This window comes from Natrix helvetica (genome assembly GCF_964273705.1).
Source record: "Natrix helvetica genome assembly, chromosome: 3".
Taxonomy (NCBI): domain Eukaryota; kingdom Metazoa; phylum Chordata; class Lepidosauria; order Squamata; family Natricidae; genus Natrix; species Natrix helvetica.
In genome coordinates this window covers 71956004-71979509 of record NC_138549.1, presented here as the reverse complement: position 1 = coordinate 71979509, position 23506 = coordinate 71956004, and the positions used below count along the sequence as shown (strand labels likewise).

General features: G+C 38.4%; 1 protein-coding gene across 1 annotated transcript in view; it reads left to right on the top strand.

Moving 5' to 3' along the window:
* BRINP3 (BMP/retinoic acid inducible neural specific 3) overlaps nt 1-23150 on the top strand; it is a 332877-nt gene extending 309727 nt beyond the window's left edge. The window contains exon 8 of the mRNA XM_081949571.1: nt 21749-23150. Within this exon, the coding sequence (XP_081805697.1) occupies nt 21749-22865 (1117 nt within the window). The 3' untranslated portion in view covers nt 22866-23150. The remainder of the gene's footprint in view (nt 1-21748) is intronic.
* Nucleotides 23151-23506: the final 356 nt, after the last annotated feature.

Here is a 23506-nt window from a genome sequence, read left to right as displayed (position 1 = left end):
ATCATAAAGCCTTGTTGCTAGAGGATGGAAATAAGCAATTGAAGTATAAGAACACACATATTTACCAGATATTGTGAGGGACATGGCTTTGTCCTTTAATAGTACACCAGAGCAGTTGTCACAAAAATATTTAGATCATTTCAATTAACCGCAGGATTTTTTTTTTCCAGTACCTATATCACTGCATCAAAATGTGTTGCATCTACTTACTTGGTGTTTTAGACATGATGGCTATTTGTAAGCAGTTGGACAGACGTAGCCAATATCTGTGTGAAAGATTAAATGAGCACACACATCTGACATCTGGAATGTCAGTATCGAAATACTGGCAAGAGAAAATTTCAATTCCCCTTGAGGAATTTTTTTTTACAAAAATCAATTTTCTTATGAGACAGCCAAACTAGAATTTGTCAGAAGATTAAACAGTTTTCACATTAGAGAACAAGATATTTTAGCACATTTCAACTGTTAACCATCAGTGCAAGAATGCTTGAGTTATATTTAATGATTGCCCTACTGTCACTCCGTTTTTCTTCCTTTCACAATTCCTCATTTCTGTTGAGCCTATCACTATAAAAGGTTTGTATGTACGTGCATATTCTTTGTTAAGAACATATTTCATGCATATAATTTAAAATGCATGAAGACTGATAAGACTGAATGGCTGTGGCTACAGGACCCCTGAATTCCTGATTTGCATTGTTAAAAAATGATATAACACTCCCCTGGCATATCTGGGTGGGTCTCCTTCACTCACAGCTCCTGTTTGACCAGCAGGTAGCAGCAATAGCCAAGAACGCCAAAATACATCTTGTGAATGCTGTGCTTGTTTCTTCACTGGAAGGCATTCCTTATGGTTGTTGTTGTTGTTTATTAAATTTATATGGATCTCAACTTTCAGTTACTCTTGGTGGCTCACAGATGTCAAAGAAAAATACATTAAAACAATAAAATCATGCAGTCACCTTCTGACTGGACTACTGCAATGCCTTCTTCATGGGGCTCCCCGTGAAATGCATTTGAAAATTTCAGTGAGTCCAGAATGCAAAAGTACATGCAGCATAGTATACTCATGTAGCATCAATGTGAGCTGCACTGGCTTCCAGGATGCTTCTGGATACAATTCAAGCTGCTGATTGTCACCTTTAAAGTCCTGCATGTCACAAGGCCAGTTAATTGTGGGACTGCTTTTTCCTAATGGTTTCTGTCTACCACCCACCAGATCTGGTAGAATGAACATGTTAGGAATTGCTTTGGTGAGGCAGTGCCCCCGGTGGATCCTTGGCAATGTTTTTTTCTGTAATAGCACCTCCCCTCAAATATTTGGACAGCTTCAACATTGGGGGCCTTCCAGAAGGCTATGAAGACTTAACTTTCTCCTAGGCATTGGAACCAGACTGTTTCTAAAGCTCTTGTGTGTATGTATGGCATTGGTGTGCTCTGAATTTTTAATAAGGAGCTCTGGGTATTTTTATGATTGTTGATATTTTTTTATAGTTTACCATCATATACAGTTACATTGCTGATTGATGACCTTAGACATTTTAATAAATTTACAAATCAGAAGAAATGAACTATAATCCACAAAAGTATACATAATAGTATCTTTGCAGTCATTAAGCAAATCAAGATTTAGTTCTGACAACATGTGATCACAACTTGTGACTTTCTGCCAGTTTCCCCAATAACCTTACTTGTTGAAAACTATGAATGGCAATCAAATTAATATAGAATGGTGTGGTATTTGTAAATAGCAATAGCATTTAGACTTATATACCACTTCACAGCATTTTACAGCCCTCTCTAAGAAGTTTACACAGTCAGCATATTGCCCCCAACAATGTAGGTCTTCATTTTACTGACCTCAGAAGGCTGGAAGGCTGTGTGCGCAAAGTGCGCAAATCACAATTGTGATTATGGGATACTATGACAGCCACAGTTTCAAGAACCAGTCACAAACCTCTTTATTCATCATAAATTTGCATGGCTGTTGAACAAATTGTACGTAACCAAGGACTACTTGAATTCGTCCTTGCCTTTCAGGCATAAGATACACTTATTTGAATTTCCAGCTTTCATTGGCCAGCAACATGTAAGTAATAAGAAGATGTAGTCAAACTGGATATTTTTCTTTCTTTAAACCAGCAGTCCCCAACCTTTTGGGTAACAGTGACAGGTGCAGTGGAGGGCAGTTTTTTAGTGGACCAAAGGGGTGTGGTTTCACAAGCTGCCTGCATGCTGTATTTGCACAGCTGAGACTTTGCTCACTTTCATGGACCAGTGCTGGTCCATGGACGGAGGGTTGGGGACCTCTGCTTTAGAAGTCATGATTGCATCTCAAGCTTCTTATTTTTCTTGCTTTTTGAGCTTCTTATTCTTTATCTAGTTACATTTTGGATGATCCCAAAATGTGTTTTTAAAGCATGTGTGATCTATTTGTCCATTTTCTCACAAATCTGCTTTAAATGCAGATTTTAACATTCAACTGATCTTTTATTTTCTTAACTGAGGGAAGGAAAGGAATGAACACTTGTTCAGAAAACCTCATCTGAAGTATAAAACTGTTCATAACTAAACATAAAATGCAGGCAAATTATACCACCAAAGTCACATTTCATAATGTTCTGAGTGGAATTGGAAAACGTTGCTGTGTGTTCATTTTCTATATCTGGACTTTGTGCTAGGGCAACCTTTGACAAGACTGTGGCAGAGTAGCATGCTATTATTCGGAACCCAGCCATGTAATTCCATAATCCCTAGATAGTATTCCATGTTAACATCTGCATGCTCAGCCTTCTTAAAGGGTCACTCCATACTTTAGGATGCGTTGAGCTGTTTAATATCATATAGCTCTCCCCAAAGGCAAGAATACTGAGAAACCAATAAATTTACAGATCCAGGCAAATCCAGTGTAGTGTCCAGCTCTCCCTCATTTCAAATCTACAGCTGCCAGTTTCACCTGAAATCTTGCAGTCCTAGATATATTTTCCCTACTCAATTGATGTGTGGCTGTGTTATGCCTGGGTGTAAATACATGCATGTCTGTGTATTCTACATACTTTGGGGGGCGGGGGGGGGGGGAGAACAACTAAGAGAATAAAATTAACATTTATTGGATTAGAAAAGTAAGAAATGTGGTTTTCCACCTTTATAGATAATTCACCCTCATCTGCGCACCCCAACCATTGTCTTTTTCCTACACAAAACACACTGGGAAATACACAGCACATGCATGAACATTTTCATCCCTTCTTCTAGCAAGATTATCCAACAATGAGAAGAAGGAAAGAAAGCAGAAATGTAAGGAATCAAAGAAATAACTGCACTGGAACAGAAAGCAAAGGGGATGTGCAACTGAACAGACTGAATAGGAAGGGAGGTGGAAGTGAAGAGGCAAGGAAAGAAAGGGAGAAGATCTGTTTAAAGTTTAGGTTTAGCAAGCAGATCCTCGCCCAACAACAGCTGATTCTCTAAGGCATCCATTCATTTCAGCTGTAAAAGCTACACAAGCTTAAAACTGATTTCTGAACATGTTGTAATTTCTGAGATTCTTTTAATAGCATCTCTATGTACAAGGTGTTACAACAGTTACAAAAGCAGGAGGAAACCGGAACAGTACATGTAGTCCTCGTCTTATAATAGTTCCTTTAGTGACCATTCAAAGTTAAAATGCCACTGAAAAAAGTGACATGCCCATTTTTCACATTTACAACTGTTGCACCAACCCCAGAGTCACATGTTCAGAATTTGGACACTTGGCAATGACTGATATTTATGATGATGCAATGTACCAGGGTCATGTGACCTCCCTCTTTGTGCCCTTCTGACAAGCAAAGTCAGTGAGAAAAGCAGATTCACTTAACAACTGTCTTATTACTTAACAACTGCAGTGCTTCATTTAACAGTTCTGGCAAGAAAAGTCATAAAATGTGACCAAACTCACTTAACTGTCCTGCTTAGCAACATAACTTTTGGGATCTATTGCAGGGGTGGTATACACTTACCTTCCCTACCAGTTTGCAAATGTGAGAGCCCATCTCCGCGCACCCAGATCCTTCCGTGCATGTGCTTTTGGTGAAACAACGGCCTAAATGGGATGCCGTAGAGACGGGGTGTGTGTGGAGTCACCCACAATTTCTATTACCGGTTTGGGCGATCTGGTCCAAACTGGTAGAATACCATCTCTGATCTATTGTGGTCGTAAAGCTGGGATGTGGCTGGTAAATTGTTCACCACCAGAAAAAAGAACTCCTTGCCAGTGTATTGACCTGACTTTTGAAGGGAAGAACAGAATCAAAGAGATTCCAAGGATGAAATTTTATATTTAAAAGAGAGAACAAAGTTTAATACAATTAAAATCTCATCCATTCATGCATATAATAACCAACAAAGCCAGTTTCTTGTGTAATTTCAGGATCACCTATTACTCAGTGGTGAAAGTGGCTTGGTTGGCATGGCAGGGGAAGAATACTTCAAAATCCCTTTTGCCTTCCCACTCTGGGGCCAACTAGAGGTGGTATTTGCTGGTTCTCTGAACTACTCAAAATTTCTGCTTCCGGTTCTCCAGAACCTGTCAGAACCTGCTGAATTTCACCCCTGCTATTACCCCTGATCCATTTCACCTTTCCACTAGTTCTTTCTTTGGTTTCTAGAGTGTATTTCATTCTTATATAAGAATAAGATGACTTTCAGACAATCATTTGGAAAAATAACTTGGCTTCCCACTTTTTACCTCTTGATCAAAGTTGGGCAACTTTATTCTAGCTAGGGTTATACTTCAACTTTGAATAGAATATCAGAAATTGATATTACTAAATGTAGGCAGGTTAGTACAAAAACAAAGTTTAGACTTAGCTTAGGTATGAGTTAATTACAGCTAAATATAGTTACATCAGTTGTCCTTGTATATTTTATAATTTACCATATGTTCCTACACCCATCTATTTTTGGTGGTATCCAGATTTCAGTTCATGCTTTTTGGAATTTGTGAACTACCGCATTCAGCACAGGAAAAGCAATGAATTATGCCTTTAGTTTTAATCTGTAGTTTTCAACTTGCATAAATTAGCTGGAAATATTCAAATTAAAGGCCGCCTAAAATATCTATTAAGTATGCAATAGTAGACAAATTAAAATATTTTGTGGTGCTGATGTTGGTGGCTGTTGACACAATTAGGGATTGTTTTTTTTTATTTTTTTAGGGACATTATGATATATTGGGGGGGGGAGGGTAGAAACACCTTATAAATGGATAGAGTTTTATTGAAGTGGAGAGAAAAAATCATTTCTAGATCCCTTAAAAAAATTAGAAGTACATAATTGCTACCGTTACTCATAGCAGGATTAAGTTTGCATATAAAAACAGAGCCTCCCCCTGCAGATGGAAAGGGCTTTTTTTCTTTTAAATCTTTGGTGAATGGAGATTAGTGTCCTGAAGGGAAAGACTAACATATAATAAAGAATCTCTCTACAAGCGCACCTGTGAATCTTGGCAAGGGGGAAAAATGATTTCATAGCCCTGAATAGCTTAGTTATCTTGGATATAGAGGCCTACAGTTATTTTAGATAAATGCAGCCATATTATTTGAAAAAAGCTGATGACACTGCACTTCAGATAAATCTTCACAGTTCTGTTAAGCACCTCAAGAGAGAAGGAAAAAAATGTTTTTCTTTCCTCACATGGAATGAGATGTTATTCCAAATTCTGACTAAAAATAACTGAATTGTCTCTTGAGACAGGGTGCAGCTTTAGGTTTGGGAACAGCCTGTGGGTTCATTGATTCCTCCCCTCTTTCCTTTGCTTTTAAAAATCTCCTTAGTTTTATGGGATACAAGGTTATTTTGCAAAAATAAAAAGCTTTGTGTAGTATAGAACTGCTGGATACTGCTTAAGATCTTGGATACAGTGTTCCTAGCTAAATGCCATGCTGGAATCTCACAACCTGAATTATGATATTATGATTATAGGCATTAGATAGATACATATTTTATAGCACAATTTATTTTGTCCTTGTAACAGTGGCCAGAAGTGAAAACAATTGACCTTCAGCTATTCATGCATTTCAAGCATAGGAGATTGATTAATTATCTAGGCTTTTTTTTTCTATTTGGAGATTATAAGTAGGGTAATTTCAATAGGTTAGGTGGACTTTGAGATTTCCTCTGGATTCATAACTAATTGAGGCATGGTGACCCAATTCAACTGGTTTGGCAAAGCTAGGCTCACCAATCCACATTCTTGTCCATTGTGGGTCAAAATTAAATATATAGATTTACTCCATAGAGTTTGCCATGACTCTCTCTGTGAGACTTTTTCAGGTTTCTAAATCTGTGCATTGATCATGATTGTTTGCAAGAAAATTATGCCAATACAAAAGGAAGCACTTTGGCAGACGTGCCTTCTTGATATGAAATATGTGCTCAAAATCCCCTAGTCTTCTTTTCTGGGTAATAGGTAGTATAATATGATATCATGCCTTTCATTGCAATTGTTTTATTTATTCGCTTTGTCTAGGGAATACCCACAAGATTATCTCATATCACAGGCCAGAGTTAGATGACCTTGCATGAAGGCACTGAATGAGTATTCATGGATGTTTCAGAAAACAAGGTTATCAGACTAAGAATAGCCTGGCTTTTGCAAAAGTATATTTAGCTGAATTTAAATGACTTATGAAATGTATAGACTAGAAGCAGGAGCAGAATTAGTGTAAAATACCGCAGAAAGTTATTGTTGTTTTTTAAATCCCACCTTCCAATATAACTGGAAGAAATGCAGATGAGGCAGTAGTCCGATAAAGAAGAATCATAAGGAAGGATAGATGGAAGCCTGGGGAAAAAAGACTAGTAACAGAACTGAAGCAATTTCTTGACTTCAGACTTTTTATTCAAATTGTGCAATTGTAACTCCAGTGCCTACTGCTGTAAAATCTGGCATATAGCACTTCTGGGCTTAAATAACTTCTTTTAATTCATCCAAGCAGGGAGTAAGAAGGATCAGCTTCTTTAAAATGCACTGTGTAATCAGTCCTAGTTTTACAACTTTAAAGTTCTGGCAATGTTATATTAGAGTTAGAATTTGTCTTTCCATTTTCTACCCAGTAGAGAAAGATTATATGTCAGAAAAAGCATGATGACTCATCAAAGCAAGAGAATATATGTTGCCATCAGCACTTATTATCTACCAACAAAACTTCTCAGCTTGCCAGAAATCCCAACAACTGAACATAGTAATTGCTGGGCATGTAAGGGAAGATATTATAGCTTGCAGGAAAACATCATAAGCAACAATTGACAGAAAAGAACCCAAATGAAATATTTTGCAGAACTTTCAACATTCATTATATATAAATGCAAGACAACCACTCTTCATCAAAGGGATTGTAAACAGGAAATCAAAAAGAGTTTGATGAATTGAATGTGTGATTGGCAATTTAATGGCTATGAGATTTGTGCCTGAGGACATAACCTTTTTGCAGGGATTCATTGCTATTCAGTGAAATTCACTGAGCCCAGGAGAAAATCCTCAACACTGCAAGAATATTGAAGCCCTGGAATTATAGCTTAGATAGTGGTACTTCAATAATCTTCTGTAATTGCACTAAATCCAATGGGGATGTCTTTATCATACAAATAAATAATGAAATGTCTAAAAATATTCTTTCAAATTTCTGAACCCATTGGAAATCCATCCATTCACATCTAAGATTTGCACATGAAAAAAAAATGTTGATACATTCTGGATTGTTCTGCTTATTTCAGTGTTGCTTAGAAGTATGAATCACAGAAGATTCTTTTTCTTCAAGCTTCTTTTAGTTCATGATTTTGCTGATGTTGTTTTGACATGTCTGAAACCAGCCTCCTGTCATTCCTTCTGAGATGTCCCCATCATTCTATACTAGTGCTTTAAAAAAATCTTCTAGTTAATATTGCTGGTTGGTGACTGCCAGGATAAGCCCCTGGCGTTTTCTTGGCATGATTTTAGAAGTGGTTTGCCATTGTTTTTTTTTTCTTCCTAAGGCTGAGAGAGATTGGCTCAAAGTTACTCAACTGGCTTTGTGCCCAAGGAAGGATTAGCACTCACAGCCTTCCAGTTTGTAGATGACTACTTTAAGCACTAGATCAAATTGGCTCTGTTTTTCCACAGTTTTTTTTTTTAGATACTGCCAATCAGGGCTGTCCTGTCTTGACAAGTCCCTTACCAATAATCATTAATGTTTAGGTTCATCCATAACTCTCAGAAATAATGTGATTTCTTTGGTTGTCATTTCATGCCCTGTGTGAATTCAGCCATTACAGTTTAGAAACTGTAAAAACCATAGCTTATAACCCAGACTTTGCTTTATTCAATAAATCATAGTTAATAAATCATAGGCAACCAGCCAAGAAATAAAACTCCAGCTACCAGCATGCATGCACCTGCATTTATCACCTTTTATATTAGTTTCTTTGAATTGTCACCACTGCTGCTTCTTAGCTGCCTTTATTTGAATAGGCAAGTTTGTGCCAGAAAATGTGATAAGAAAGTAGCAGGAAGCAGCCTTAAAATTCCACAGAGTGCTATCAGTTCAGTTAAGGACCTGTTATCTAAGGATTGCAGTAGAACAAAAAATGCATCATCCACATTATTTTTTTAAAAAAAAAAAACTAATTTATTGAAGCTCACATAAATGTTAGAAGTAATTTCACACCACCAAACATATAAATATATGTCTACAACAGACTTAAAATTTTTATTAGTCTCTCGTCAGGACATATTTTTAATGGACTTTTTTTTTTCCAAAACAGCAAATGTTGATTTCTCAAATTCATTTCCCTTTTATTAATTATAGCTTTTAAGAAAGTGCTATGAAAAGCAGATAAATCCTATTAAGCCTTTCAAGAGCTTCTTGTCATTTTCAAATAAAGAGAAATTTAAAAGGTACTGCTTTTTTAAAAAAAAAAGATTACACATTCCCACCATAAAATGTACAAAGTAAGGACAACACTTAATAATATTGCTTAAGTAAACCAGTACAACCTTATTCCTGATAATAGTGTAGCCTTATATGCAATTCCTTTTAAAGTGCTACCATTTTTTAAACATGAAATACTACATAAGAAGGACAACAAATATCAATTATTATTTTGCACTATTTTGGAGATGACAACTAGGTGTTTGCTTAGATATTCATAGATATTCCTGGCTATTGTAATCTAGTTCAAAGTAATCTAGTACAAAGTTTCTCAGCTATTCACTTAGCCAACTCTCTTTTTATATCTAAAATAAAACTTTAATTATTGGCTATCTATCCAACCAAAATGATTTTAAGCTGAATCCTTAGCCAGTGTCCCTTCGCTAGCTCCACTTCCCTATATTTATCTGGAATCCTTTGGATTCTTAATCTTAGATCTTAATCTTGCAAATAATTCCATACATTTTTCAAACTTTCAAAAAGATTTATGGAAAAAAAATCACTTAATGTTTCTTAGGCAGGCATAATCATCTATCATTGCTGCCATTTATTTATTTTCTATTTGATTAGTTTTACTTCTAAAAAAAGGCAAATCAATAGTTTTCTGTATCTAGTATCTGGATGTTTACAGCCAGATCTAATAGACCTGTTAGAACATTTACAGTCATGTTTCAATTTATTTTCCTCCACATGTATCAATTTGCAGCAAGGTGCAAAGGAACACTGCAGTATGTCTCCTTGTCAATTATTTCATATACCCAGAAATAAAATCCGTGCAAAAGGATTGAAAGCTATGTTTTTAACCCAAGTAGGAGGACAACCACTTTAGTCTATGGTAATTTGGAAAGAGACTGGTAGTCTTCATTTCTGTATACCTGATGACTCAATGCATCTGTACAGAAATAACCTTTGATTGACATGTATGTTAAAGAGTAGATGTGGTATTGTGAAATCATATTGGTAGAAAATATCAACTGTTGAGAAGAAGACAAAATGTATGCAAGCTTCATGGCAGCTTCATGTTAACAGAGATCTGTACTAATTTTTGAAATAATTAAGGCCAACCTGAAAGCAAGATCCAGTAATCTAAAATGCCTGCATCCAGAGAGAGACATTGGCAGAACCATCTCAAAATCCAATATAGAGACAAAGATAGTGGAGTAGCTTCCATGTTCACAGAAAAGTCCATATGGCATCTGGCATCCATAGACCACCTAAGGCATTCTATACCTGATATGCATTAATTTAAGACAACACTTTAAGGAAGTAGCATTTGCATGGAAAAAATCCAAATAGAGAAAATTGATAGAAAATGTCAAGTTTCCCAGAAAGAAAAGTGATGAACTTTCAGAGAGGCTCACAAATTTTATGTGACTTTGTTTAATCAATAAGCAACCAAAGAGGGCAAATCTGTTGTTAAGAAGATAAGAAAACACTACAAGAGCTTCACCGACAGCTGTTCCTTATCTGGCTGATATGGTACTTAGGTTTGATGAGCTTAATTAAAAATAATGAAAACTACCTTTTTTAAAGGTTAAGGTGTCTTTTTCCATTTTCCTTTTTTTCCATTTACTGAAATATTGGGGTAACATAAGATGCAAACAGTCCACCAGACTTCATCTAACCCGCAGCAGGTTAGCACAATATAATGTCTTGAAGGTCACAGGCTAATTAAAACAGGTGCTTTGCCATGGCCTTGAATAATCCAAGGTCTGTAGATATTAAGCATTAGCATTTTCATGTATATGTATATGTATATGTATATGTATATGTATGTATTTGTGTTACAACCCCTGGTATGCCCAAATACAGCGCGCGCACACACACACACACACACACACACACACACACACACACACCTATTCACAATACATACCTATTTCCCTGCCTTAGCTGATAAAGGAGGAGAGCCTATGGCTTAGTGGTTAATACATCTGCCGAATATGTAATACAGCCCGGTTCAAATCCCAGAAGGATATGGCTAGCTGATGAGAGCTAAATAGCTTGAAATAGATCTATACTAGTCTCCCTTTATTTATTTATCAGCACAAACACAACACAAATGTAACAAAGGCAACATTTAAAATATGGTTTTCTCCCTGGATGGTCTCCTGGAATGAGCCGAAGGATAGAAAAGGGAAGCAGGGTGTTCCCTCCCATATTTGGGCACACACACACACAAATCAGTGGTATACAAATCTGAAGAATGCCCAGACACAAGGACCACAGGGTACTGTCCTATCTAATTAACTAAACCAAAGAAGCCATTATACCACAAGTTGTTTTAGAACAAGACAGATTTGTTCTATATATTAGGATTTAAATTAATTCCTACATATTTCATAAATATTTAACCACTTCCATATTGTGTGAAATATTTATCTGAGGTTGCCTGTTGCCTCCAATGTCAGTAATTGAGACAAAGTCCTAGAGCTGTTCCATTTTAGTAAACTCTCTAGACAACTGGCCTCCAATCTTTCCAGCTTGGTGATAGGAGGAAGGTTTTACATAGATGTGCATGGACAACTTTCACAAATGAAGTTTTGCTCGTGCATGCATGCTAACCCACCACTTCTCTGGCCCAGTTCCAAATATGGCCTGGCTCCCAACACCAGGGGTTGGGGACCCATGCTCTAGACACTTGATCTTTGTGGCTATTTTGAATTTCACCTCCTGTAAACACACTGGGTAAAAGTCATAAAAATGGTAAAAGTGGATATGGCTACATATCCCTTAAAGGGAAATTAAATGTTTAATATCCAGAAGGTGAGAAGGGACATGACAGAGGGATTGGAAAGCAGATCATATATTTGTCTTGACAGATTAGATGAAGATTCTTGAGAAGGTCTGCTTTGAAGAAAAAATATTGTTCATCAAAAAAGACTGGAAGTTAGTTTTTTAATGGGAGAAAATTCCACAAACTTATGTTTTTTGCACTTATTTTATCAAAATTCAAATCCATGCAGTATTTCCAGCAGGCACCATCCAACATATTGTTAAGGTTTCATAAGAAAAGGTATCATTCAACACTTACAACATAATTGTTTTCTGAGGTGATCAAATAGGTGATCAATTTTCAAGAGTTAACAGTGAAGCAAAGGAATGAAAACAATGCAAAGACTGTTGTTTTACAACCAGTGTGTGGGACAATCCTCCAGCCTCAATTCAAGTTTTAAAGAACCAGCTGAGGTTGTCAGGCATTCCAAAATTCATGGGTGTGGGTTCATGGATAGAATCTACATCCAGGAGTAACACACGAACTAGAAGTCATATGGTCAGGCATTGTTTCTAGTAAAGAGAATATGCTCAGAGCTGCTTTATATATAAGGCTGCAGCCAGCTGTCACTAATTAGAAGGTTTACTCCTTTGCTGGGAAGGAGCCTAATAGACCTTCATTGTTCTGCTCTCCTTTTCATTCATCTTGTACGGGGACTAGGAAGTCTTTATGTCATCCTCGTCTGATTTTTCCAGTTCCTCGGGTGGCACCTCTGTTTGATCATCAGTCTGAAGTGATTCCTGGCTTTGTCCTTTATGAGACTGACATTTCAGTCTGTGGAAGAGCTTCTTCAGCATCAGACTCAGAATCTAAGTTCTGGGCCATGACAGTTATGAGTAATTAACAGTTAGCTATATACCAGTAATGTGTATAAAATCTGATATCATGATTAGAATATTAAAGGAAAAAATTACTCAGGTAGAAGAACATGGAAAGAATACAGATAATTCACAATTATATAATAGTTATTAAGAGATTGGTAGCTGTAGGAAAATTAAATCTAATATCAAACCAGCACATTCTGTTGATGTCACTAGAAGTCACATTGAGGTACTTCCCCCAAAATTTTTTTTTTTAAAAAAAGAGCTGTAGTTCTTGGTCCATAAAGAGTTGTTTATCCTTGCTTTAACCCTTGTATCCCATCCACTAGATATTCTGAATTTTTTTTGGAATTTGAACTGACCTAAATAGGCAATTCTATATTATTTTTAATTCTGAAACAAAGAATTATAGTAATAGCAATAGCATTAATATACCACTTAATAGTAGTTCACAGCCCTCTCTAGGTGATTTACAGAGTCAGCATATTGTCCCCAATAATCTGGGTCCTCATTTTACTGAGCTAGGAAGGATGGAAGACTGAGTCAACCTTGAGCCGGTCAAGACTAACATTATGAATGTTCTACCTTTATGTTCAACTGAAATGAGCTTTTGGGATATTAATGCTGATTCCAATGGCTTTCAAATATAAACTCGGCATTGTCTGTTTTGCTGTTATCTCTTATTATAACTAAGGCAGAAATGAAGTAGTCAGCTCATCTTCGACTCTAGCATGTTATCATTTCAAATCACAGGAACCTAACAGTTCATGGTTTGCTTCTTGCTTCATCCCCTTTTGTGTCTGAGCCATTTCCATCCATTGCCTGTTTCAGTCCTTCATACTATTTATCTGAAATTGATAGAATGGCATGGCTGGGACAGAATCTATCAACATCTGTTTACAGAGCTATACATGTTAGGAATCAACAGCATTAAGTCTCTCAAACTGAAGTCTTTCAAAGCCACAAAGAAGAGGGGGTCAAATTATTCTACAAAGCACCAGAGGGCAGAACAAGAAACAATGGAGACTAACTAAAGAGAGAAGCAACCTGGAATTAAGGAGAAACTTCCTAACAGCAGAGACAATTAACCAGTAAAATAGCTTGCCTTCAGAAATAGTAGGTGCTCCATTACTGGAGGTTTTTAAGAAGAGACTAGACAGGCACTTATCTTAAATAGTATAGGTGCTTGAGCAGGGGGCTTGACTAGAAGGTCTCCAAGGTCCCTTCCAGTTCTATTCTATATACTAAATTCAATAGCAAAATATGTGGTGAAGCTTATAAAGATTTTTAAAAATAATACATTCATGATATATTATGTAATACAGTAAATCTGTGCTATATTAAGTAGCAATACCTTCCTTGAAGCAAGTTTAACTCCTGATAATTATATGGATATATCTATGTTCATTTCTTGGCAATAATGCAAATTATGTGCAATTCCTATTTTTAAGGACTTTTAAAAAAATATCTCAATCTCCAATTTATAGCTCTAGGAGTTCCTATAGCTTTCAATCTAAGCCCAACTGAGCCTCGCCCATTCTAGGTAGCGTTTTTTTTTTTTTAAGATTAGCCAATTTCACTAAATACTACCACTTGATTCAATAATTCAGCACATTCAGACAAAATTGAACTGAAATAAAATGATATTGAATTGTAGCTTGATCCAAGCTACATCCACAATAAGCCCAGGAAATAATATGTAAAGATTGCAGTAAAAGTGACATTTAAGCAAGCTTAGCATAAGCTTTGCAGAGGCTGAATAAGCACATATGCATTCTTGCACTTTATGCTCTTTATATACAAGGAGGTCTTGACACCATCACTTTCAGAAACTAAAGCTTCGGTTCTAAACATAAGGCTATAATGAAAATCTGTTTGAATTAATCACACTTGGATCAACATCACAATATTTGGAATAAAAGTCATTACCAGAAAAATAATGTTGTTAAATATTTAATTAAGACTAGTGGGTACATCCTAAAATTACAGGGCTGTAAAAAAAAAAAGTCTCTGTGTGTATCTATTTTGTTTTGACGTATAAATCATTGTGATTTGGTTGCAATATAGCTGAACATCGAACTCAACAATTTGAAGAGCTCTTTGTGAAATATAAGAACTTACTCCAGGGGCTCCCTAAAAGCTAACATTTATGTACTTAAAGCATTTGAATCCCATTCTTTCACCAGAAAGACTCCAGAACAGCCTATAGATCAATAATGATAGTCTCTGTCCTTTGGTTTGAAGTCTAAAACTGAGCAGCATAAAACAAAGAAAAGCAAAGGGGAGGGAGGAAAGGAAAAAGTGAAATCAGAAAACAAAGGCATATTTCTATAGTGTACAAGCTGTACCTTTCAACTCATTTTTGCTGGGGATCCAAGGTGATCTCCCTGACTGTGAAATAACTCTAATGTGGCCAGATGTTTTTGTCTTACAGCATGGAGTCATTATGATCTTCATAAGAGACTATTCTAAGGTGATACATGCTTGAAATCATATAGTCTCATGAGTACGATATATTAAAATGATTGAAGTACAATTTGTCACAGATCACTAGACTCCTTCAATCACCTATTTAATATTCTTTTAACCCAGGACTCTGTGCAAAAAAATGGTGTAACTGTATACAGTATCTGCAGCCTGAAAAATTAGAGAGCTTTTTTTCCCCCATCCAATTTTTATGTATTGCCAGCACTGAAATGCCACTTCAGTCAATGCTCCTCATTGGTTATTCTGCTGAGTTATTGAGCCTAGTTGCTTCAGTAAAATGTGATAATGCAAATATATGAACTAAACATTGTTTAAAGTTTCAATATTTAAAATATATATATACCTATGTAACAGTGCCAGTTTAGTGTAGTAGTTAGGGCACCAGCCTAGAAAGTGGGAGACCATGAATGCCAGTATTTTCTGAGACATAAATCCCATTGGGTGACCTTGGACCAATCACTCTCTCTTAGCCCTAGAAAGGAGGCAATGACAAACCATTTAAAAAATGCTTGCAGTGAACTGCAGGGACTAGTCCAGGCAGTTGCCAGGATTTAAAAACTGATTTGAAGATACAACCCCCCCCCCCTCAAAAAAAGCCTTCACCTTAGAATCATAGACATGAGAACCAAACAAAGGTAATGAACAAAACCCATTTAAACTTAAAACTTCAGCAGTGTAATTGTTGCAAAGTAAAATCAGTCTTGCACATTTAGAAGCTACTATCTTGAAGCTTAAGATTTGGGACTAGGGTTTGCTATTTCATTCCTGATAGTTTGGGGTGTTACTTGGAACCCTGATAATAGTACCAGTTGGTGCTATACCAGCTAATTGAATAATATTGGTATTTGCTTATTTCTTATTCTTTAGCAATAGCATTTAGACTTATATGTCATTCCCTAGTGCTTTATAGCATGCTCTGAATGGTTTACAACACCAGCATATTGCCCCTGACAATTTAAGTCTTCATTTTTCCCACCTTGAAATGATGGAAGGCTGAGTCAACCTCAAGCCCTGCCAGAATTGAACTCCTGTCTGTGGACATAGTTTGCCTGAGTACTACATTCTAACCCCTGTGACACCATGGCTCCACCATTCTTTGGTGAAAAAGCAAACTTTTTTACTTATTAAGAGGCAAGACACAGGGAAAAACTGGTATTCATTTGGGATTATTCTTTTCATGCCATAGAAAAACATCCCCACCCCACCCTACAATTTTACAGCCAGACGTCTTTATCAAGACAAAGAAAAATTTGAGGGGTATGCCAACTAAGAAACATCAAGTCCTAAAGTACAACATAGTAAGGAAATGGTGAAAAAAATACTCCCAGATGGAATTTTAGAGCACTTCAATCAATACTGAGTAGGTAGAATTGTATCCAAGGACTTGAACTGTTGAACACCAAATTCATTAAATGTTGTCATGATATTATTGCCAACCAGATTAAGCTATACATTATAATAATTACTTTTTATTGGATCCTGAAATGTAGTTTTATTGGAAAAGAGGTAGGAAGGTAATCAAGACCTACTTGCTACAGGGAAGGTAGTGAAAAGGGTAGCAAGGTACAAGATATGAAGGGGGGGGGGGCTGTGGCTCCACCTAGGGACAGGGGGGAAGAAGCAATATCGAAAAGGCTCAGATCACAAAAATAAAAGTATTTGAAATATTTGTAATTGTTGATATACTAGAAAGTGACAAAGGAAAAATGATTGAACACATGGTTGATACAACATAGAATAAGATTCTGGTTTTTGCTTATCTTTTATACGTTGTTTTAATATTGTAAAAATTGTGCGATTTGGAGGGATTTCTACCACTAGCGTGGGAGCTGCCAAAATTTTCTATGTACCCCTTTACCTTTTCCCATAAATGTTTAAAAACCAATAGAATTCTTTTAAAAAAAAGACCTACTTGCTATATAAATAGGCAAGCAAAGAGTAGATCTGATTATTTGCTCAGATTTGCTGCCTAGACTCAGGTTGGAATTCACCCAGTACCCTCACTTATATTGTATTACTTTTTTTCATTGCAGAACTTTAAATTCTGGTAAATAAAGTTTTTAAGCTACCTGATATTTCATCTCCTACATTTTTACATCTGTTGAGCAACAAATTAGGTGCAGAAACCACCAGTATTCAATAATGTTGCATAGCTACAGCTGCCGTATTCTTTTCAACAATGTATATATTCCTAACATTGAATCGAGCACTTTGGAAAGCACATACATAATGAACTTTGTAGCTTCTTGATTTTGTTCTTAAAATATCTTTTCCATATAAATCTTGCCCCCACTCTCAGTCCAGAACCTTGAAAGCTCCCATTATCCTCTCAATTTACTTTTGAAACATAGATGAAAGAGATGGCAGTCACATAAAGGGATGTCATTTATTTATTTATTTATTTATTTATTTATTTATTTATTTATTTATTTATTTATTTATTTATTTATTTATTTATTTATTTATTTATTTATTTATTTATTTTACCGTGCTTCTAGACCGCCCCCTCTCCCGAAAGGAACTCGGGGCGGTGTACAGTCCATATAAAGAATATATCAAAATACAATAAATAGAAGAATTAAATATGTACAGTTAAATGGAGGAGGTTAAAATAGAATTAAAAAGAACTGTACAGAGCCAGTATATATAAATATAGTTTTAAAACCCCTAGGACACACACAAATTAAATTAAAAACAATACCCCTAAAATAACCAGTTAATAGTACGTTTACCAGGAGGAACAGTTGTAATTAAGCCAGGCCTGCTAGTCGGAACAGGTGAGTCTTCAATTTTTGCCGGAAGGAGCGGAGGTCAGTGGTGGTTCTGATGTCGGGGGGGAGGTCATTCCAGAGGGTTGGGCCCATCACAGAGAAGGCCCTACTCCTTGGTGTCGCCCATTGGCATTGCCTAGTGGACGGCACCAGGAGAAGCCCCTCCCTGTGTGAGCGAATTGGCCGCAGGGATGTATGTGGGAGGATGCGATCCCGCAAGTAACTAGGTCCAGTGCCATGGAGCGCTTTAAAGATGGTAATCAGGACCTTGAAACGCACCTGAAAAACCACAGGTAGCCAGTGCAGCTCGTGCAGGAGAGGTGTTACGTGGGAGTACCTAGTACTCCCCATCACAGCCCGTGCGGCTGCGTTCTGAACTAACTGCAGTCTCCGGGCACGTCCCAAGGGCAGCCCCATGTAGAGAGCGTTGCAGTAGTCCAGGCGGGACGTCACCAGCGCATGAGTGACCGTGCGTAGGGCATCCCGGTCCAGTAGGGAGCGCAATTGGCGCACCAGGCGAACCTGGTGGAACGCCCCCCTAGCCACGGCTGCCACATGGTCATCCATTGACAGCCGGGCATCAAGGAGGACGCCCAAATTGCGCGCCCGTTCCACAGGGGACAATTGTTCGCCCCCTATGGCCAGCGATGGAATCAGCTGGCTGAACCGAGGTGCCGGTAGCCACAGCCACTCAGTCTTGGAGGGGTTGAGTTTGAGTCTGTTGTCCCCCATCCAGACCCCGACGGCTTCCAAACACCGGGACATCACTTCGACAGCCTCGTTGGGGTGGTTTGGGGTTGAAATGTACAGCTGAGTGTCATCAGCGTACAGGTGGTACTCAACCCCAAAACCACGGATGATCTCACCCAGCGGCTTCACATATGTGTTGATTATAAAAATATACAATATTCCAATAGCACAATATTCTACTATATTTTATCCAGAAAATTTTGCCATTTTTCTCCCAGTAATAGTAGTAGTACAGCAAATATTTGGTCTGATAAGAATGAGAGGGGGGAAGTGCCATTTTGAAGCGTCTCTGCTTCTAAAATCAATGTTTTAATGTGTAATACTCATTAAACCTTGACGGAGTCCAGTTCCATAATCCAAATTGAAATAAAAGTCTTTGGCAAATGCTTCAGGGACTTTAGATCTCCTCGAAACAGACATGCATTTGGCATCATGTAGATTAAACCCAGATTCAGCTTTGAAACGAATTGATGGTTGGAAAGAAATGGTGGTGTGAGGTAGGCAATTTGTAGAATGTATAGTAATTTTGAAATTTTCAAACATCCAGGAGAGATCTATTTTTAACTAATATATATTTAGCAATGTTTCTGATAAAGTGGGCAGGAGAGATGGTGCAGTGTTATCTGCAAGGAAAAACAATTTTTTTGCAATATTATATATGTAAAAATATTATGTATAATATATTATCTTGAGTGCCATAACAAGGAGTGTTTTGTTTTGTATATATTCTGTCTCAAAGCTTTCAATTGCAGGTAAAATCTTTTACCAGGCAGGTTTGAATCACAGTGAATTTGTGGACATATCGGTTACTTTCTTGGTAACAATATGATAATGATTCTCTGTTACCTTCACTGATCTTTTTTTTTAATGGGATTTTCTGATGATCATCCATCAAAGAGATAGCTGTGTGTAATCTTTTTCAAAGCAGCCTTGAAGCATCACAGCAACTGTATCCTATATAAACTTCTGCGTATGCATTGAGGACCTTACTGGTTGATCCCACAAACAGAATATGTTCCATACATGACCAGAGCAGAGGAACTGAAAGCAGCATGACTGTGTGCATATGCACATGCAAGAATCCCATGAAAGCTGTCAAAGCAGCTGAATCAATCCTTCAAAGAGTTTCCCTTTCAATGCTTCAAGGAAAAGTTATTCTCCTATTATAGATTAGTGTTTGTTTATTTTGTTGTTGTTGTGGGGTTATACACTTGAGTGGTAATATTTTCAGGAAACTGATGGTTGAAGTAAGATTACAAACAAGAACTTTTTAGATTTCACCTCATTCTCTTAATCATTTCACTTTAGAAAGTGGTTTTTTTTTCTTCATTTAAATCATGAATAAATCATGTCAGATGCTTTTTTCAATATATCAGGGGAGGTTTTCACCCTTAAAGTGAATAAAAATCGCTTAATTGATTACGGTGGTGAGACCCTTGCTCAAGAAGCCTTCCCTGGACCCTTTGGAGCTGGCTAATTATCGTCCTGTCTCCAACCTTCCCTTCTTGGCGAAGGTTGTAGAGAGTGTGGTGGCCTACCAGTTCCCACGACATCTGGAGGAAAATGATTATCTAGACCCGCGCCAGTCCGGCTTCCGCCCCGGTCACAGCACGGAGACGGCCTTGGTCGCGTTGGTGGATGATCTCTGGAGGGCCAGAGATAGAGGTTGTTCCTCTATCCTGGTCCTATTAGACCTCTCGGCGGCTTTTGATACCATCGACCATGGTATCCTGCTGCGCCGGCTGGAGGGGCTGGGGGTCCGGGGCACCGTTTTGCGGTGGTTCGGCTCCTACCTTTCTGACCGGACGCAGCGTGTGCTGACAGGAGAAGAGAGGTCGACCCTACGCCCCCTTACCTGTGGGGTGCCACAGGGGTCGGTCCTCTCGCCACTCCTGTTCAACACATATATGAAGCCGCTGGGTGAGATCATCCGTGGTTTCGGGGTGGGATACCATCTGTACGCTGACGATACTCAGCTGTACTTTTCCACCCCGAACCACCCCAACGAGGCCATCGAAGTGATGTCCCGGTGTGTGGAAGCCGTACGGATCTGGATGGATGACAACCGACTCAAGCTCAACCCTTCCACGACGGAGTGGCTGTGGGTACCAGCCCCCCGGTTCAGCCAATTAATTCCATCATTGGCCATTGGGGGCATCCATCTTGCCCCCGTGGAGCGGGCGCGCAATTTGGGCGTCCTCCTAGATGCCCGGCTGTCCATGGATGACCATGTGACAGCCGTGGCAAGGGGGGCGTTCCACCAGGTTCGCCTGGTGCGCCAATTGCGCCCCCTACTGGACCGGGATGCCTTGCGCACAGTCACTCATGCGCTGGTGACGTCTCGCTTGGACTACTGTAACGCTCTCTACATGGGGCTTCCCTTGAAATGCACCCGGAGGCTGCAGTTGGTCCAGAACGCAGCCGCGCGGGTAATTATGGGGAGTACTAGGTACTCCCACGTGACACCGCTCCTGCGCGAGCTGCACTGGCTTCCTGTGGCCTATCGGGTGCGTTTCAAGGTTTTGATAACTATCTTTAAAGCGCTCCATGGCTTAGGACCTAGTTACTTGCGGGATCGTATTCTGCCCCATACATCCCTGCGACCAATTCGCTCGCACAGAGAGGGGCTCCTCCAGGTGCCGTCCGCTAGACAATGTCGTGGGGCGGCGCCTAGGAGTAGAGCCTTCTCTGTGGCGGGCCCAGCCCTGTGGAATGACCTCCCTCCGGATATTAGGAATACCTCTGACCTCCGCTCCTTCCGTATTAAGCTTAAGACCCACCTATTCCAAGCAGCTGGCCTGGCTCTACTTTGATTTAACCATATCGCTCCTGACGGGTTTTTAACTGGGTATTTTAATTACATTTAATTTCTAGGGGTTTTAAATACAGTATTTTAATTGTTTTTATTAATTGATCTCCTCCTTATATATATGTATGTATGTTTTAGTGTACCTTGTTATATGTTTGTTTTGTTTGCATATTTATTTCGAATGTTTTGTTGTACGCCGCCCCGAGTCCTTCGGGAGAGGGCGCGGCTAAGAAATAAATATATTATTATTATTATTATTATTATTATTATTATTATTATTATTATTATTATTATTATTATTATTATTATTATTATTATTATTATTATTACTTTGATCTACCTCTCACTATGTATTCATTAATTTTATCTTTGCTTTACAGATCATCTCTCTATTGGCTAAATCGCATCCAGTCCTTCCTTTACTGCAATGAAAATGGCCTCTTGGGCAGCTTTTCTGAAGAGACTCATTCATGTACATGCCCGAATGACCAGCTTGCCTGCCTTGGCTCCCTACCATGTAGTGTGGGAGATGGTTCTGCCTGCCTGACCTGTGCGCCTGATAATCGTACTCGCTGTGGGACCTGTAACACTGGATACATGCTGAGCCAAGGGCTTTGCAAGCCTGAAGTGGCAGATTCCACAGAACATTACATTGGGTTTGAGACCGACCTCCAGGATTTGGAGATGAAGTATTTATTGCAGAAAACGGACCGCCGGATTGAGGTCCATGCCATCTTCATCAGCAATGACATGCGTCTCAATAGCTGGTTTGACCCGTCCTGGCGCAAACGGATGCTTCTTACCCTAAAGAGCAACAAGTATAAATCTAGCCTGGTCCATATGATATTGGGAATGTCTCTTCAAATTTGTCTCACTAAGAACAGCACCTTGGAGCCTGTCCTGGCTGTTTACATCAACCCTTTTGGAGGCAGCCACTCTGAGAGTTGGTTTATGCCTGTCAATGAAAACAATTTCCCAGACTGGGAACGGACTAAACTGGACTTACCACTTCAGTGCTATAACTGGACGCTGACTCTAGGCAACAAGTGGAAGACGTTTTTTGAAACCGTCCACATCTACTTGAGGAGTCGTATAAAGTCAAATGGCCCCAATGGCAATGATAGCATATATTATGAACCCCTGGAATTTATAGATCCCTCCCGTAACCTGGGCTACATGAAAATCAACAGCATCCAAGTGTTTGGCTACAGCATGCACTTTGACCCGGAAGCAATCCGAGATTTGATTTTGCAACTGGACTACCCCTATACTCAGGGATCCCAGGATAGTGCACTCTTGCAGCTACTAGAGATACGGGACCGTGTAAATAACCTTTCTCCTCCTGGTCAGCGTCGTCTAGATCTTTTCTCATGCCTACTGCGTCACAGACTCAAGCTTTCTACCAGTGAAGTGATGAGGATTCAATCGGCTTTGCAGACCTTCAATGCCAAATTGCCAAACACAATGGATTATGACACAACCAAATTATGTAGTTAACCATAAATGTGAAGCACAACAGAAAAACAAACACATCATGGAGGCGTTTTTACAGTGCTTTTGTGGAACAGTTTATGTCTCGAAGAGTAAATTTAAATTGTCTTTTCAATATCTGTCTTATATCAGTAAATAACGTTGGATGGCAATTTACACCCATGAACTTGCTGACAAATGAATATATTATATCTGCAATTTTTTTTGGCTTTGTTTTATGAATGAAAATAAATACTGACACCTGTCTAGGAGACATTCTACTTTTTACAATAAATTTCATTTGTAATTTTATATGTTCCGTGGCAATGCTTTTGTGCATTACATCCTCTAGAGGGAACATAAAAGGATACCAATAAAATTTTGTAGCTGAACAGTTATTAAAAAGAAATGCTGTGGGATTCATTTTTTTCCCTTTCCAGAAGTGAATAACATCTTTGATACTGTAATGTGTGACCAGAAAGTTGGGTACAGGAGACAGAGGAATACCAATCAAAACAAAACTTAAAAGCAACTTAATATAAAATTCTTCTGTAACTCTTGAATCATAAATCTGAGTGTTCCTGTCAAAGCCAAATGCCATTTCTTATTGAGGACTTATTTGTACCTTAACCTGCTGACATGGAAGGACCTTGTTTCTTCAGGATGGT